This window comes from Etheostoma cragini, chromosome 16 (assembly GCF_013103735.1).
Source record: "Etheostoma cragini isolate CJK2018 chromosome 16, CSU_Ecrag_1.0, whole genome shotgun sequence".
Taxonomy (NCBI): domain Eukaryota; kingdom Metazoa; phylum Chordata; class Actinopteri; order Perciformes; family Percidae; genus Etheostoma; species Etheostoma cragini.
Genome location: NC_048422.1, coordinates 13,820,833 through 13,836,611, shown reverse-complemented (window position 1 = coordinate 13,836,611; position 15,779 = coordinate 13,820,833). Strand labels below are relative to the sequence as shown.

At 37.6% G+C, this 15,779-nt stretch overlaps 1 protein-coding gene across 1 annotated transcript; it reads right to left on the bottom strand.

The window, feature by feature from the left end:
- Positions 1-15,484, bottom strand: cabp7b (calcium binding protein 7b). The gene is made up of 5 exons (XM_034896417.1): positions 14,638-15,484; positions 1,909-2,052; positions 1,673-1,785; positions 1,110-1,257; positions 1-995 (listed from the first exon to the last, which is right to left on the bottom strand). The coding sequence occupies exons 1-5, from the start codon at positions 14,744-14,746 to the stop codon at positions 868-870; spliced, it is 642 nt and encodes a 213-aa protein (XP_034752308.1). The 5' UTR covers positions 14,747-15,484; the 3' UTR covers positions 1-867.
- Between the last annotated feature and the right edge of the window lie 295 nt (positions 15,485-15,779).

Below are 15,779 nucleotides of genomic sequence, written 5' to 3'. Positions count from 1 at the left end.
AAACTTTGATTTGCCGCTGACGTTTGCAGGAAACGCCAAGGAATCATTGAAGTCAGTAGCATTCATTCTCTGGGAATAAGAAGTGTCTGTTCAAAGTTGTATGGCAATAAATCCAACAACTTTTGAGATATTTCAGTCTATGCCAAATGGTAAATCGACCAACTGACAGACTGACATTGTCATCCCTAGAGCCATGGCTGTAGCATGGTTAAAAAGTTGTCAAATTACTTTAAATAATCCATTCAACAGATTTGTGTTTTGACTTAGTGGGCACACTCTTTTGTAATGATTAAGATTGCAGAATGTAGATGTCTTGGACTTCTGGGCTGGAAATCTTGGCTCTAAAATTAACAAAGATTTAATAGAGACAAAAGGCAGTACCCAGTCATGTATATGCTTTCGTAGGTGATTAAAAGCTACCGACACTTAATATGCAGCTCATCAACACATTTGTATTGCTTTTTTACTATAATCAGTAATATGATTATTGGGTTCTCATCACATCAACAACGACATAATTGTTTTCACAGACATCGCACAGCCATTGCTACAGGACATACTTCCACAATCTACTTTCATATCTAATTTCTTAGAAAACATCATAAATTTGATTCAATGACACACTCTTGTAGGATAATAATCAGCCCTTGAAATGTCTTTCATTCTTTTTTTACCATGGTATGCTATGATTTGTGAAAACCACTGTCTGACATTCAGTAATTTGGTCCAATAAAAAGAGAAGCTGTGATGGCATCATTGTGGGTATTACAAACATTAAACAAAACCAAAAACAATCAAGTATTTTGGTTAATGTTTGTTTCTTCATTGTCTGTCCTTAAATTTCTTTGTTACCAGCTGGTGTAGTATTTACTTCATTCCTCTGCGTAGCATTTGATTTGCTGCAATGAGCATAACGCTGATGATAAATGCAATGGCGAAGGCACAAATCAGGCTTTTACGCACACACGTGTGCTTTTCCTGTTGTGTTGGACTTGCTGTGGAAAGATTTAGAAAAATGTATATATTAGCACATCTGAGTTTCTTACAGAGCTTTAAAAATGTCTGAACAAGAATGTGAAATGTGAAGTGTAAATCTATATGGGACATACTGTCAATGTCAACATGGGACTCCGGACTGTTCAGGTGGCTCTCCTCAGTCATGATAATGTGCTCAATGTCTTTCATGGTGAGATGGTCACGGAAAGTATCGTAAAGCAGTCTCTTAAGCTCATCCACGGTAAGTTTCTGCATGTCACACTGGGTTCATAAAACACCAGGAAAAGTTTAATTACAAGAGGAAAGACTTTGGTCTCAAAGCCTCTCAGTGACGTTGTAGGACAATAATATGCAGGGGTAGTACAGGGTAACTCCTGGTAAACTATTTTCTTTGAATATGCAACTAAATGGAAGGATCTGAAGATACTCCATGTGATGTACTGTCACTATCAGAATGGTGTATTATGTAAAGGCCATTTGGAAATTTGTCATCAAAGAAGCACATATAATAAAATGCATACTAAAGTAATATGAATTGAAACAGATGGCTCATTATCACCCAACAACAGAAAAGCCCAAAGGGAAACTTGCTCAAAAGAGGAAAGAGAATGGATTATTGCACACGGATAAAGAAAAAGTCATAGACTTGATTGATGATACTGATGACAACATATACCTTCCAAAACACTGAATCAAAGTCTGCTCCGTGGAACTTATCCGGCATTCCAGCAGCAGAGAGTTTGGGACCAAGCAATGTGACAAATTCATCAAAGCCAACTTGACCGTCACCTGATGAAATGAACAGAAATCAGAAATACAAACATGCCACTGTATAAGTCATATGTTTGATTATGTGCAACAGCCTTTTGAACTTGCTGATCCAGAGAAAGAGAGCGAGAGAGAGAAACGTACCATCTATATCAAGTCTTTGGATGATAACCTCCAGCTCCACCTCATTGGGCATGTAGCCCAGTGAGCGCATGGCCACCCCCAACTCTTGCTTTGAGATGAAACCATTCCCATCTCGGTCAAATACTTTGAAAGCCTCACGTATCTCTGTTGGGAGACGAAGGGCAGTATTATATTAAGAGTGGAGAGGAAAGAATTATATGTTTGAAAATTTAAATCAGTAAGAATATTTGAATGTTTTGTGTTCAAAGAGATGGAATTCCAAGAGCATGAATGTAAAACTCATTTTCTCTTGTTACAGATACAGCAGAGGAATTACAGGATAAATCTGGTATTATATAACATTTTTCTTATAGTCATTTATTCCCAATTCTTTTTTCCAACCAACGATTTGATCCTACTGACAAGTCTTATCTGTATTTGGGCTGGGACAGTTACGCATTACCGCAGTACTGCGGTCACGTGATGCCTACTTGTTACATGTCATCACCGCAAAAAACAACATGCGTTTAATGACATGGATTCATTGATTCTATTGACATGGATTGTGTCTGATGACATTGTGTCTTACATGGATTCAAGGTTTTCTAAACAAAACTTATCAAAAGATGGAGCAAATCCGACCATTCGCGAGTTGGGAAGGGCAATGTTCCATGTCACATGTCAACATACACGGTAGGGAAGGCAAAGACATTTCTCCATTCTCAGCTGAGGTAGACACATTTATGTTACAGCAGCAGTGTTTACCATTGTGCATTAGCCTAGCAGCCAGCAGAGTTTCCTTCTGTTTAGAGCTTTATTCTGATAAAACAGCACAGTTGAATTTCAGCCTACATGCACGTTTTGTAGCTTAAACAGAGCAACCGACATTGGTAGAGAGAGCAACAAGTCGGCAAACTGCCGAGCTGCCCTCTCTGCTCTCTGCCTGCTCAGCTGCTAGACGGGCTGCACTCGGGCTGCAACATATGTTGTAGACTAGCTGAGGTTTAAGTCAATGTTTTTTCGGGGGGTAATGCCATACACTTTACTGGCAGTATTGACAACAGATAAAGCCTTCCTTCCTTCCTTCCCGTTACAATGCAAATGGTGGATTGTTTTGAATTAATCTGCATATGCGGTCCTGCTGCTGTAAGATCCTACTTCTGCACCAAATCTACAGCTGAAAATAGTCCCCAACAAATGAAGGATTTGCTCCTGTTTGAGAACCTTTGCCATTTTGGTCTTTAAAATGCACAAATGGACTTTGAGAGTAAGAGACATGGCAAGGCAAGCTTTTTAGCATTTGTAAGCAGTATAGAAACATTTAATTCAGGTCTATGACACAGTATAATAGCTGTTAGCAACTATACGGATACGAGTTATATTAACATTCAATGTTAGTAAGCAATTACAGCTTCAACTAGAAGACTTATTCTAATCATTATGTGTCTGTAGACCAGCCTCCACTTATGGGTGCTCGCAGGAGGAGTTACATTCACTGTCAAAGGTTCTGATCCACCAATCCTTATTAAAAGCCGAGACAGGTTCAATTGCTTCTGTCACAATAGACTGACAGAGAGAGAGAGACACTGCATTTGAAAGTTTTTGCACCATAGAGAGAGACAGATTGACTGTAGTTGAATACCATGGAGCACCATGTAGAGAAATAGATAGATAGAGAGATAGATAAAGAGAGAGAGAGAGAGAGAGACTAGTTGAATGTTTCAGAAGCATGGAGAGACAGAGAGACTGTGGTTGAATGTTTTAGCACCATGGTGAAAGAGAGAGAGAGAGAGACAGACACTGTAGTTGAATGTTTCAGCACCATGGAGAGAGACAGAGAGACTGTAGTTTAATGTTCCAGCACCATGGAGAGAGAGAGAGAGACTCTAGTTGAATGTTCCAGCACCATGGAGACTATTTATATAACTATTTATATATACGTGCACAGTAGTATTTTCCTGAGTTGCATTATAACAGATAAATAGCAAAAAATGTGGCCCCTGCATATTAAGATGTATTATGTTTTTTTGCCTGGCTTTGTATTCTATACATGTATACTATCAGGCACCTTCCCAGCCTACACCTGTTAGCCACAGCACAACTGCTTGTGACAGAAGGCAGTGAGCAGGTTAATGTGTTTATCATTAACTTCAATTTTTGGGAAATAATGCATAAACATTGCCATTTGGCTCCTGTCCTCACCCTGCATTACAGTATTCTGTTTGAAGTGGTAAAAAGAGCAAATGCACATCAAAGGCACAGAACCCCGGTGGCTCTTTTTAATGTTGATCCTCAAATATACAAGACTCTTCGATTCTTGCTCAGTAGTCACGTGTTGTAGATGAAACAAGGAAACATGTAGGATATGAAATTATACCAACAGATAAATGACACAACACATACATGAACAATGTTAGCCTGATATATTATCAGCAGGAAAGGAAACGTGTTGAGAAGAACAAATAAATGAACACTGGAATTAACAATTGACAGTGGGGCAGGGACACCGCCAAGTGCCTCTTCCAGGCTCGGTAGCCTACTGCATATAAGCTCAGTCAGTCAACATCATTAAACATTAACATAATAAAACCTAGACTCATCTATTTCAGTTATAAGTAAACTTGTGTACTGCTACTACCTGCTAATACCTTCTTTGAACTTCATATGGATTAAAACTAAAAGCATGTAATTATACTGACTCTTTCAATCACAGAGAAATTTGCATGCATATATGTGATTGGAAAAGCACCAGCTGTAATTTGCATTCAACCCCACAAGTGGAAAAGCGCTGATCATCCATCTTGTGTACATGAATGATGGAGGGATCGCAGTGATAGCCCACAATGACATACTATAACCTTAATATAAGAAACCGTTGTAAGAGGTGTTTGGTCTTCGATATATTCACTGGAGCCCTTCTGAACAGTATCACTGTCTGTACCAAACCTTGACATATCAGACACAACATATTTGTCTAAATTACAGAAGTGCTGCTTGAGTTTTGTTATCTTTCTTCAGCACCACCCTGGATTCAATGTCATGACCCCTGGTGCCACTGAGAAATAATTTATTCACAGAGCCAGCTGAGCAGCGACTGGACTACTGATTGTGTCACACCATGAGGAGTGAATTTATAATTTTTTTCAATTACACACTGGGGACAAAAACTTCTTAACATCTCTGAAAATGTAGATCCATTACAATCTCATATGAATTTAGTGTTTTTTTTTAAAGTTTTTTATACCGAAATGCATTACATTACATTTTAGACAATTTTATTTATTGTGGCTTCCAATGAGTGCATACAACCATTAAGGTACAAACTCAGAACAGCAAGAATTACGTAGAAGTACGTTAGCTTCAAATAAGCCAACTACGTGCCACATGTACATGTGAGTGCATCTTGTTTTATTAGGCAGAAGGTCATGTCCGACTTGAGCATGTCATAGTGGACATCAATACATTATTTTAAAAGCATCATTATGAAGTATTTTAAGGTCAACAACAATACATTTTGCACATGCCTGCAAGCATGAAACAGATGCATTTAGATATGCAGTAGACAGCGTACATACAGGACATGCAAATGTACAAAGAGTGGACACAAGATACTACAGAACCACCACCATTGTTCTTTATAAAAAGAAAACTGGTAAAGCTTTGGTGAAAATTTGATGAAAACTCAATTTTTCCAGTTTTCCCCATCTCAGCTTTTGTTTGACTGTGAGTCCTTGATCAGAGTAACCTTGAACTGCTCTGTCTGCATCAGCTCGGTAATCGTAAGTCAGAGCCTGGCTATGGATATCCTTGTACTGTGTGTAATCACTGTTTAGTTTAATTGATTCCCCCTGCAGCAGCAAGTAAACAAGGTCTGTATGACCAAACCTTTTAGGGTTCCACGGACTGCTACAGGAAATCATTCCTACCACAGGCAATAAAACTCTTTAACACGTCATCACTGGGTACTAGATAAGACTCTGAGACACCACAATACTGCGCTAAGTGCAACCTGCACAATTGGTTATTTACATTTTAGCGTACAACTTAAGCAGTTGCACATTTTGTTTCCCCATCCTGTATATATTTAAACATTTTTTCTTGTATTTTATTCCTATTATTATTATTAACATTATTTCATGTATATTGTATGTATGTATAATTTATCCTAGTATTTAATTTATATTTATATTCTGTGTTGTGCTGCTGTAACACCGTCATTTCCCATTTTTTGGGGATCAATAAATATCTATCAATCTATCTTTCTATCTATCTATCATTCTGCTGATAGGAGATTACATTTCAGAGCTTTTACTGAAATACCCACTTGTGTAACACTATTAAGCAAATCATTAAAATGTGTGTAAAATAAGTTATTGTTCAAGTCAATGACAATATATTGACTGATAAAACTTTGTGAGATATATAATCCTTGAATTACATCTTTTATGACCAGTATGTTAGAATGTTTTAGAGTGTCTGTAGTGTTTGATATAGTGGCCCTGACTGCAACACTGAGTCAAACAAAATACGTCAGTGTTCAGAGTCAAGTCAAGGGTAAAACATGGCCATGGGTGTGTCCGCAGTGGCAAATCTGTCCCAAATCAGATTTAACAAACAAAAAACGAATTATTTGGTATATGTCTTTGATGACATGGATATTAAAATCATAGTAATAATCATACTGTGCAAAGATAAAGAATATGACAGATAAGAGAATTTGCTGTTATTTGGTTTAGTTAGATTATATAAAGCATGCAACATATTGTACTTGTTGAATTCAGAGGTAAACATTTTTTTTAATCTTTAACAAAGTTAGTTTAATAAAGCTCTGATTTTTGGACATGATGTTTTATGGACTGTCCAAACAAATGTGCATTGTATAATTAGTGTGTAGCTGCCGTTTCTGAATCAGTCGGTAGTCTCTTTTTCATTTCTTATCATGTGCATTCTTTAGATCCTGGTGACAGATGCTGCATCATCTTGAAAAAAGTTTCGGGGGGCCGCAGATTAAATATTTGATTTTATTGCACAAGAATATATTTGACATCCTTAAGTGTATCCTGGATCACCAATGTTGTAGGATTGGATCCACTGAGATAAGTATAGAAACCAAACTAAATAGAAGGATACTACATTGAAATGTTTTTTTTTTTGTTTACTGAAACAAAAGTGATGTGATGTTCATCAAATTATGCTATGCAAGAACAAAATGAAATATTGACTGACAATTTCATGCTAGGTAACACCACCAGCTGCCAATAAAATCATCATGCTGATTGTTTCCTGGAGAGCAAACAGTCTTATTCATGTTTATTTATTCTGCAACTTTGAGAAGTTTGTTTTAGCTTATTTGACCTACTGATTAGCATCTGTCTTTCACTTATTTTTAGCATGTGCTCCCTATCCTTCTCGGCTCACAGTCTACTTTATACCCCAATCCCAAACTTATCCCGTATGGACTTAGACATTGGAAACTTGTACATTCAGGAGTCTATACTTTATACAATTTGTATTGTAATAAGCTTGAATTTATGTGTCACATACTGTACATCAAGGTGCCACTTCTGCCAACACTGAGATCTAAACACAGGACTTAAAAGTGCGCTGACCTTCCAAGTGAGCTAAAACAGAACATGAGGAGCAACAGATCAGACTGACCTTTCTGACCGACCAACAGAGTGATTCATGCGGATGTTGGTGCTGCAAAAAACATCCATGGAAATAGTCCATGGTGAAGGCTAATGCCAAGAAGCTCACTGCTGCACTTTGGCAGCGTCTGTGCCACAGGCAGGGGCAGAAAGGCCATGAAAGCTCGCTCACTTAAATATTTGGGGAAATTCAAATAATGGTTTTAAAACATGTCATGGACTAACATGGCATTGAGAGAAAGATGATTTTTTACATCACCTCTACTTTAATTTATTTTTTATTTAAGTGACCAAGCTGTAATTGAAAGTTACCGCAACAGGGAATACAAAGCAAACTGCTTATTGTGAATGGAAATATGTCACTGTGACTAAACTGAACAGATGATTGTACCTAATGGTGCGTGTTAAAGTATCAAACGCATATTGGGACATTATCACAGTTTGATGCCACATTTGGTGTCCCACATTATTTGACTTGATGAGGGGATTTCAGACCGAATATCATGTTGTTCAGCCATTTGTTTTCCAATATCACAATTAAAATCAGTATCACAATTTTGCCAAGAGACTACACATACAAAACTGTCCAAGTGGCTAGCATTGGCTTGCTGCTAGTCCTACTATTTCTTATGTTATGTCTGCTTGGATACGTGACTTTTCTTTTTTGTTATTTTCAATTTTCAAACAACAATATAAAATACATATCCCCTTTTTTTCAAAGCTTTAGCCATACAAAGGGCTATCTTGACTTTCTGCCTAATCGGTCATTAGCTGAACTGGAAGTTTCTCTGAAACCGGACGTTTCTGTAAATTTGCTATGAATGCTACAAGGGAAAAGAAAGAAAGTAGCTAAACAGAGCTTGTCTGCATACTTCCTCTGCATTTAAGAAGATACTGGAAAATGTGTGGGGTTCAAGGGAAACGTGTTGTCTTCTGAATGAGGAACCAAACAATGTCATCTCAAACAAAATCCTAAATTAAGTACGTTATTATTCAAACATCAGTATTCAAGTCCAGTATCCACTGAAAGATGAATTGAACTCTTTTCATTAAATAATCACTAATGACAGGCTTACACCAATGACTCCTTCACTCTGATAATGAAAAGCAAAAAACACATGAATCACATTAACCAGAATCTAAATTAAAAACGCTGTATAGCTCAGAGAACTCCATTAAGTAAACATCATACAAATACCATTAGAGTACTGCAAACATACAAATACATTTTCTTGAAGCAAATTTCAACAGATATTTCTGCCTCACTGTGAACCCTAAAACATGTAATGATCTGACATCAATAACAGTCAAACAGGGCTAGATTTGTAATTAGGTAACTACTTGAAGTAGCTTAAATTCTATGCTTAACTTGTATGGATGCTCTAGAAGTAAATACTGTACTGAATACCTTCTTCAGACACACCTCGATTGAATCTGCACAAGCACGAGGCTTTAACAAAATATCACAGACAGTTCATACAATTTGAACTGATTCTGTGTGAACGGAATTAGTCAAAAATACAACATGATGAATCATAATGCGACAACACATGATTCACCATACCATACTTTGTTGCCCCTGTGGAGCGTTTAATAATGACACGTACACATAGTAATAAAGATAAGTCACCCCATCGTCACAGTCCCCACGCTTTTACGCCTGTCTTTCTATGCTACTACAGATTTACTGCATCTTCAAATTATTACATTATAAACAACACACACAGTCACTGGAGATGGCGTGAGGACGTTCTGCACAAGCCCTGCGGATGAAAAAACTCCTGCTGTCAAAAGTATTAAATACTCCCAGTACCTGGGGCCTAGTTGAAATTACATGACCTGATCTCTCTGGGAAAGTTACAATTAGACAAAATCAATTAGAGTTTGACTTCATTAGCAGTTGCTGCTGTTTTGCATGACCAAATCAAATCACTTATTATTACTCACATTGTCAGTAGAGAATTTACTTCAACTGATCTCTTTTGCTGTAAGATGGTAATGCTTTATGTTGGTTTTGTTAAGTTCATCTGTAACCTGTATGTGCCTTTATGAAGCTGCTTCTCCCATCCAGATCTCTCACACGTTTCATAATATAATAAATAATAATAAATAATGGAAAAGTTAAAAACAAGGAAACATGCTGATTGACCTGCTGCCATTTGCAGTGCAGGTCTTGTTTACTGATGTTTTCTGTTAAGAATATGTCCTACTTTTATGTTTTTGTCCAAGTTAAGTTTTGATCAGTTAAGATTTGCTTTGTGTCAAAATGCTTCCCAACTCAGTAGGATGATGTAAATGATTGTTGTTACAATGATGATCACACATTGGTCATTGACTACAGAGGAAGCCACATTTAAGCTGCGGCAAATACCTTGTACAACCGAGCATGTCAAGTCTGTAGTTTTTTAACCTTGTTGTTGTTGGTTTGCTGTGAAAATATCAAAAAACTAAAACACAGAGTACGAAGAGCAACTCCACCCACTATGTATCTTGCCTGACAAATCAATATGTCTGTGTACAGTATACTTACAGTTATAAATTCCTGACAACTGTAATAAAGTAACACATTAAGTAAACATACTGTATAATAACAATCTGTTTGTAATATTGCAGCAAAAACAATTGTAAGCACAAAAGCAGACAGGTTTGCATACAAAGTGGAAGACGGTCTACACTCTGCAAAAATGCCTAACATCTAGGGGATTCTCCTGCTGACTGTGGTCTATAAATACTGTTCACATCCTCTGTCAGCAATGCACTGAGGAGTGATAAAAACTCAAAAAGGCTTCCAAGAGTGTAACTGCTGGGAAGTCATGACTGTTGAGCCATAAAACGAGAATTTCAACACACCAGGTGCAGGGTGTGTGCCTTTTAAGTGTGTGCCAGTTTACCGTAAGTTTTGGTGTGTATTTTAGTAATTCTAATATTGACAAGTTAATTGATATCAGCATTATATTGTATTGTCATAAAATGGGTTTGTTGTCATTTGTTGTGAGTGTAATTATCAAAGGTAATGGAGAACTTTCAATGTACATCTTGGATGTATTCAGTTATCTCAGTCATTTACGTATAACGGACTGAACTTGGCTTTGGACCTTGGTTTTAATATTGCACTCATTAAATAGGGACACACACTTGGGACATCATAATGTTCATAGACAGAAACATTTACAAAATTATGCTCAGTGAGTTTAACTCTTTGACACAGGGTAAATACACACATATATGGATGTGTGGAACATGAATAAAATGGTGATCTCTGCTATGTCACTGGCATAAATAGGCAGCTTTGGTGGATAAAATAGTAATTTCCTTCCACTCAGATATCCATAACAGAGAGACTACTCACGGTAACAACCAATGCCCCAGGTAAACCATTTATACGATTTTATAATTACAGCTCAAACTAAACAGGTTAGAGGGTTAGGCTTCACATACTGCACATAAGCATGTGCATTGTTTTAGAAGTAGCAACAATACAGTTGCTTGCGGTAATGGTATGAAGACACATCAGGGTTTATGATAACTGCATGACACAAGGACAAGAAAAGGGCAGGAAGTCTTGCCACTGACCCTTCCCACCTAGCAACCATCTGTTCCAAAAACATTCCCTGAAAACCACAGTTCCATTAAGAGCTGGGAGTACTTAATCATCTTCCCTAAAGCTCGCCTAGTATAAACAATAGTTTCTCCAGTTAGTGCCATTGTCTGCATTTGTCACTGTTAATGTATTTGCTAAAATGATTTCTCTAAATATTGCAGCAGATGTCCAATTTGGTTAATGGTAAATACAGTTAATATCGCAGGTATTATTGCAGATCCACATAAAATGTCAGCTTAAAGATCACAAATATAGAATTACAAAGATGTTTAGATAATCTCTATGCAGTCTTGAGGATGCAACTGGGATAGTTATCCATTCTTTACTGTAATCATTTGAAAAAAAGTAATGTGTTTAAAATGTTGTAAAGTATCCTTATCCTCAATCCTCATTATCGCCATTAGTGCCAGGTAATAAGTATTTGTCATTAATCTCTTTTTAAATGTTGATTATTTTCCATGTTATAATGACATTTTACTTTTAAAATGCCACCAAGACACACATTATAGACTATTTAGTCATCCATTGTTGCCCTCGTGTCTTGCAGATAGAAATGATTCTACAAGAATGTCTTCATTAAAAGACCTTGGAGTTGTCTCAGTCAGTTGAATGCAGGCAGAGTGTTACTGAAACAGTACCCTCGTATTGCCTGAACCATCTCCGAGCGCTGTGTCAGCGCTGCATTCTGGTCTGGCTACACCACCTATCTGTTCTGGAACAGGGCATAAAAATGATCTGGCTTGTTTGCATTTCTTTGACTTATAACTAATAAAATATTTTGTGCATCTCATTATAATCTGTTAAACATTCTGCTGGTTCAATGGCATAATCTGTCGTTCTTCACCGTTTTACCTTAAGGCGAAACTGAACCAAACTCTTTAATCTGTTTATTGAGGGCGGTGTGTTTCATGCACTGTTCAAGGTCTGACATGCGCTGTCTGTTTGCAATGTCCTTTTGTCCTTGTGTGTTGTATTTGTCAGTGAGCACAAAAATGGTAGTCAGCATGTCTCTGCAACAATGTCACCAAGATAAATTCTTGTTGATTTAATCAAAGAAGTCACAGAGGTTTGTGCTCACTTTTTATGATTTATGGTCTCTTCTTGCAAAATGTGTCAAATGTGTCTTTATTATTATTACTTTGATTAAGAAGAGTAGATGTTATTATATTTGAACCATCACTTTGGACATTGTGTTGGGGATGCAGAATGATTTAAGTTAAAGTGAATATAAAACTACAAGACAGAGTAAAACCCAAATAATGTATTAAAGAAAACAGTAATTAACAATAGGGTATAGTGACCAGATAATAAACAACCTATATAAAATCTGTAATCTGAACTGCAGTCAGGATTGATGTCTGAGAATTATTCATCTCGTTGGTCCGGATTCCATGAAGTCAAAATGAAAACATGTCATTACTGTGCATATTTCTATAGTGTTATTTGTGTAGTCATCTCCTAAAGCTAAATATATAACAGTTTAGTGATGTGTTGTAATCTGTTTCTCTGATGATCCAGAAATACACTGGGTGTAAATACACACCTTGCTAGGAGAAAGCTATTATCATAAATTGATTAGGGAGAGTAATTACATTAGTTGAGCAATTAGGGTACTTCTGCCCTGTAGTAATTAAGGATTTTTGGGATAAAACAATATTTATTGGCTGATTTGTAGAGCTCTGAGAAAAAAGAGCAATTTTCACTCAGAAACCCTGGGCCGCAGTGCTGTTCACAGACCCACAACAACAACATCAACTGCAGCTCCCACGCTGTGTGTTAAGGTGAAGCCCTTGTAGTGTAAAGGGTAGTTGTCAGTAAGTGGGAGGTTGCTGATTCAGTCTGTCTAAGGATCTGTAATAGGATGAGTTTTTTCTGAAACTCTTATGCCTTCCTCAACAACAACAAGCAGACAAAAGGTTGAGCAATGTTTACCCTGGGCACTGCCGAGGTGTGAGGCCATATACATGCAGCAGTGCATTATGTGCTCTGGGAATCTTCGCTGGGTAAACACATTCACGGTTGAATGGGCTGTCTGGGTTCTGTTCTGAATATTTAATGGCTCTCAATTAGTAAACTACACTTTGAAAAGATTTCTCCAGTACCTGAAAGCTGTATTGTCATTGTCTGCACAGCTTCTCGTGCAACACACAACACTCACATTTTACTGTTGCTCAAAATTCTGGCTTTTCCATGGCCAACCTTTTAATTACATTTGTGTCGTCATTGCAGTTAGTGGATTTTCAATGTCAAACGAGTGGCTCAAAGGAAGGGCAGGCAGCCACTTTTGGACTCGGGCGACCTACAGACAGAAGAAGGGGAAATAGAATTCCCTCTGCATAAAAGACTTGGTGATTTCAAATCTGATCTGAGTTATCTCTTTATTGTAGTCTGCTGGGCTTCACTCCAAATCACTTCCAGTTGTGCTTTCTCATTGTGAGGACCATTTGCCAAAACAATACCTCCATTCTTAACAGCTATGCACTATGGTTACTATAGCAAGAACAAATATGATGCTCTAATTAATCTTTTGAATGGCCTAAGTACAAGACTGGGATATTGATGGTCGTTCTTATTAATTAATGACAGAATGCAACAGATCAAACAAACCGGAAAGAGATGACAGGATGTCATTTAAGACTCAAATTTAATCTTCTCCCATCTTATTAATAAGGCTGTATCCACCATAGATTTGCTAGAAATTGTATTGTAAAATGCATTTAATAGTTATAAGCCTGACATGCATCACAGCCCTTTTCTCTATTTTAGACTCCCCTTTTTATGCAGATTTCAAGCCTTGTCTCCTAAAGTCTTGTCTCTTGGCTCAAGAACAAATGACTGAATGAGACCAATATAGTCTCACAGGTGTCATGGATATAGCCAGCAGGTATGGTAGTGTGTATAAAAATGTAATTTACTCACATGATTATGACAAAGTCCATGTATGGAGAACTTGGCATGTGTTGTGCACTGTATGTGCTTAAACGTTATGTGAATTATTAGCTATCTATTTAGTGTAATTATTAGAGGATGATGTGACATTTTGAATTGATATACAAATGAAAAGAAATATTGTTTGTGTGTCGTTTTTTCCAAGAATCAGAAACCACAACATGCAGAAAAAGATGGCAGAGATAAATATGACAAAAAATATTGTTTGTGTGTCGTTTTTTCCAAGAATCAGAAACCACAACATGCAGAAAAAGACGGCAGAGATAAATATGTCAACATACAGTTTGTCTATGTATCCCAGGTATTGTGGAACAACTAAATCCTACAGGTAATGATAAACATATGTACTACTGAACCTTTTTTTTTTTTTTAATCAGAAGAAAGTGTCCAGTTAGATTTGTGAATCAGAAAAAGAAGCGCACACCGGCTGGAGCTCTCCAGGGTGCTGAACTAGTTTGTCGGGTGGACATTGCATTTAGATGTTAATAACTCTTTAACATTACATTAAAAACATGCAACCACAATCCAACCGAGTAAACAAACAAGACTCACCTTCAACCTCATCCTCGGGCAAGATAACAGGGGTCCGGTAGGACAGGACATCTGGAATAGTGCAAAGTCCCTTGTACATGAACCTGGTGGTCACAGCACGCACTGGCATCTCTGCGAGGGAAAACCAACTGGGTCGCGATCTTCATATATCGTAGCTCTCTGGCGATTCAAGACAGACCATTTGCTACTGTTCTTGATAAACAACTGAAACGGTGAACTCCCCTCCCCCCTTTTTCTAAGTTCAACGCTCGTCTTTTTTATATTCTAGATACTAATATGAACACAATCACGTTGCGTACGGCTGCGTTTTTAAGCAAGAATGTAGCTTGTAAGTCGCCTATGGTTTAAACGCATAGCCTGTAGCAGATCACTGTTAGCAAGGAATAAAGCAAATAGGGAAAATGACACGTGAAAATTATACTTCATAGCCTGATGACTATTCAGATATTGATGAGCTATTATTATAACTGATGCAATCAATGATATCAAAAGGCTACTTTATCATTCTTCTATCCACGTATGTATCCTGTACTATAAGAAAAGTAAGATGATAAAGTCATTTTACAAATATTTGTAGGCTACTTAATCGACCTTTTCGCCACTGGTTTCACTGAATTGTACTGCGCCTCTTCTTCTAACTGTTTATTCAAATCTGCCTCACTTTTTTCCCCGTTTCGGCATCTTCTTAAAAAAACGAATCGATAATACGATCTAAACGGCAGCGCTTACGAGCTGATAGTATCCTATAAAAGGTAGGCTGCAAACTAGATCTTATTTTTTCCTGTAGAGCGAGTCAAGGGAATCCTGGGTGACCCCCTTCTCGTCTGATACAGACACGCTGAATGAGGCAGTGATCCTCTCTATCGTCTGCACCAGCCTCATTTGGGCTCTCACAAAGCAGCGCGCCCACACACGTGCGCGCGCGCAGACAAACACGCGCGTTCGCGCGCACAGAGACACACACACACACACACACACACACACACACACACACACACACACACACACACAGCATACTGTTGCTGCTTCTGTCACAGCGGAGCCGATTCATGTTTCCAAACTAATGTGATTATCTTCCTTGTCTGCACTCTACCAGTCTGTCAACATTTGGACAAATATAAAAGTTTGCAGCATGTTTAGTA

Bases quoted from the DNA above. Each gene is read 5' to 3' on its own strand.
- cabp7b (XM_034896417.1), bottom strand. From the start codon at position 14,746: ATGCCAGTGCGTGCTGTGACCACCAGGTTCATGTACAAGGGACTTTGC. The intron at 2,053-14,637 runs GTGAGTCTTGTT...GTCTCCCAACAG, and splicing joins GCCCGAGGATGAGGTTGAAG to AGATACGTGAGGCTTTCAAA. The intron at 1,258-1,672 runs GTATATGTTGTC...TTATGAACCCAG, and splicing joins TTGATTCAGTGTTTTGGAAG to TGTGACATGCAGAAACTTAC.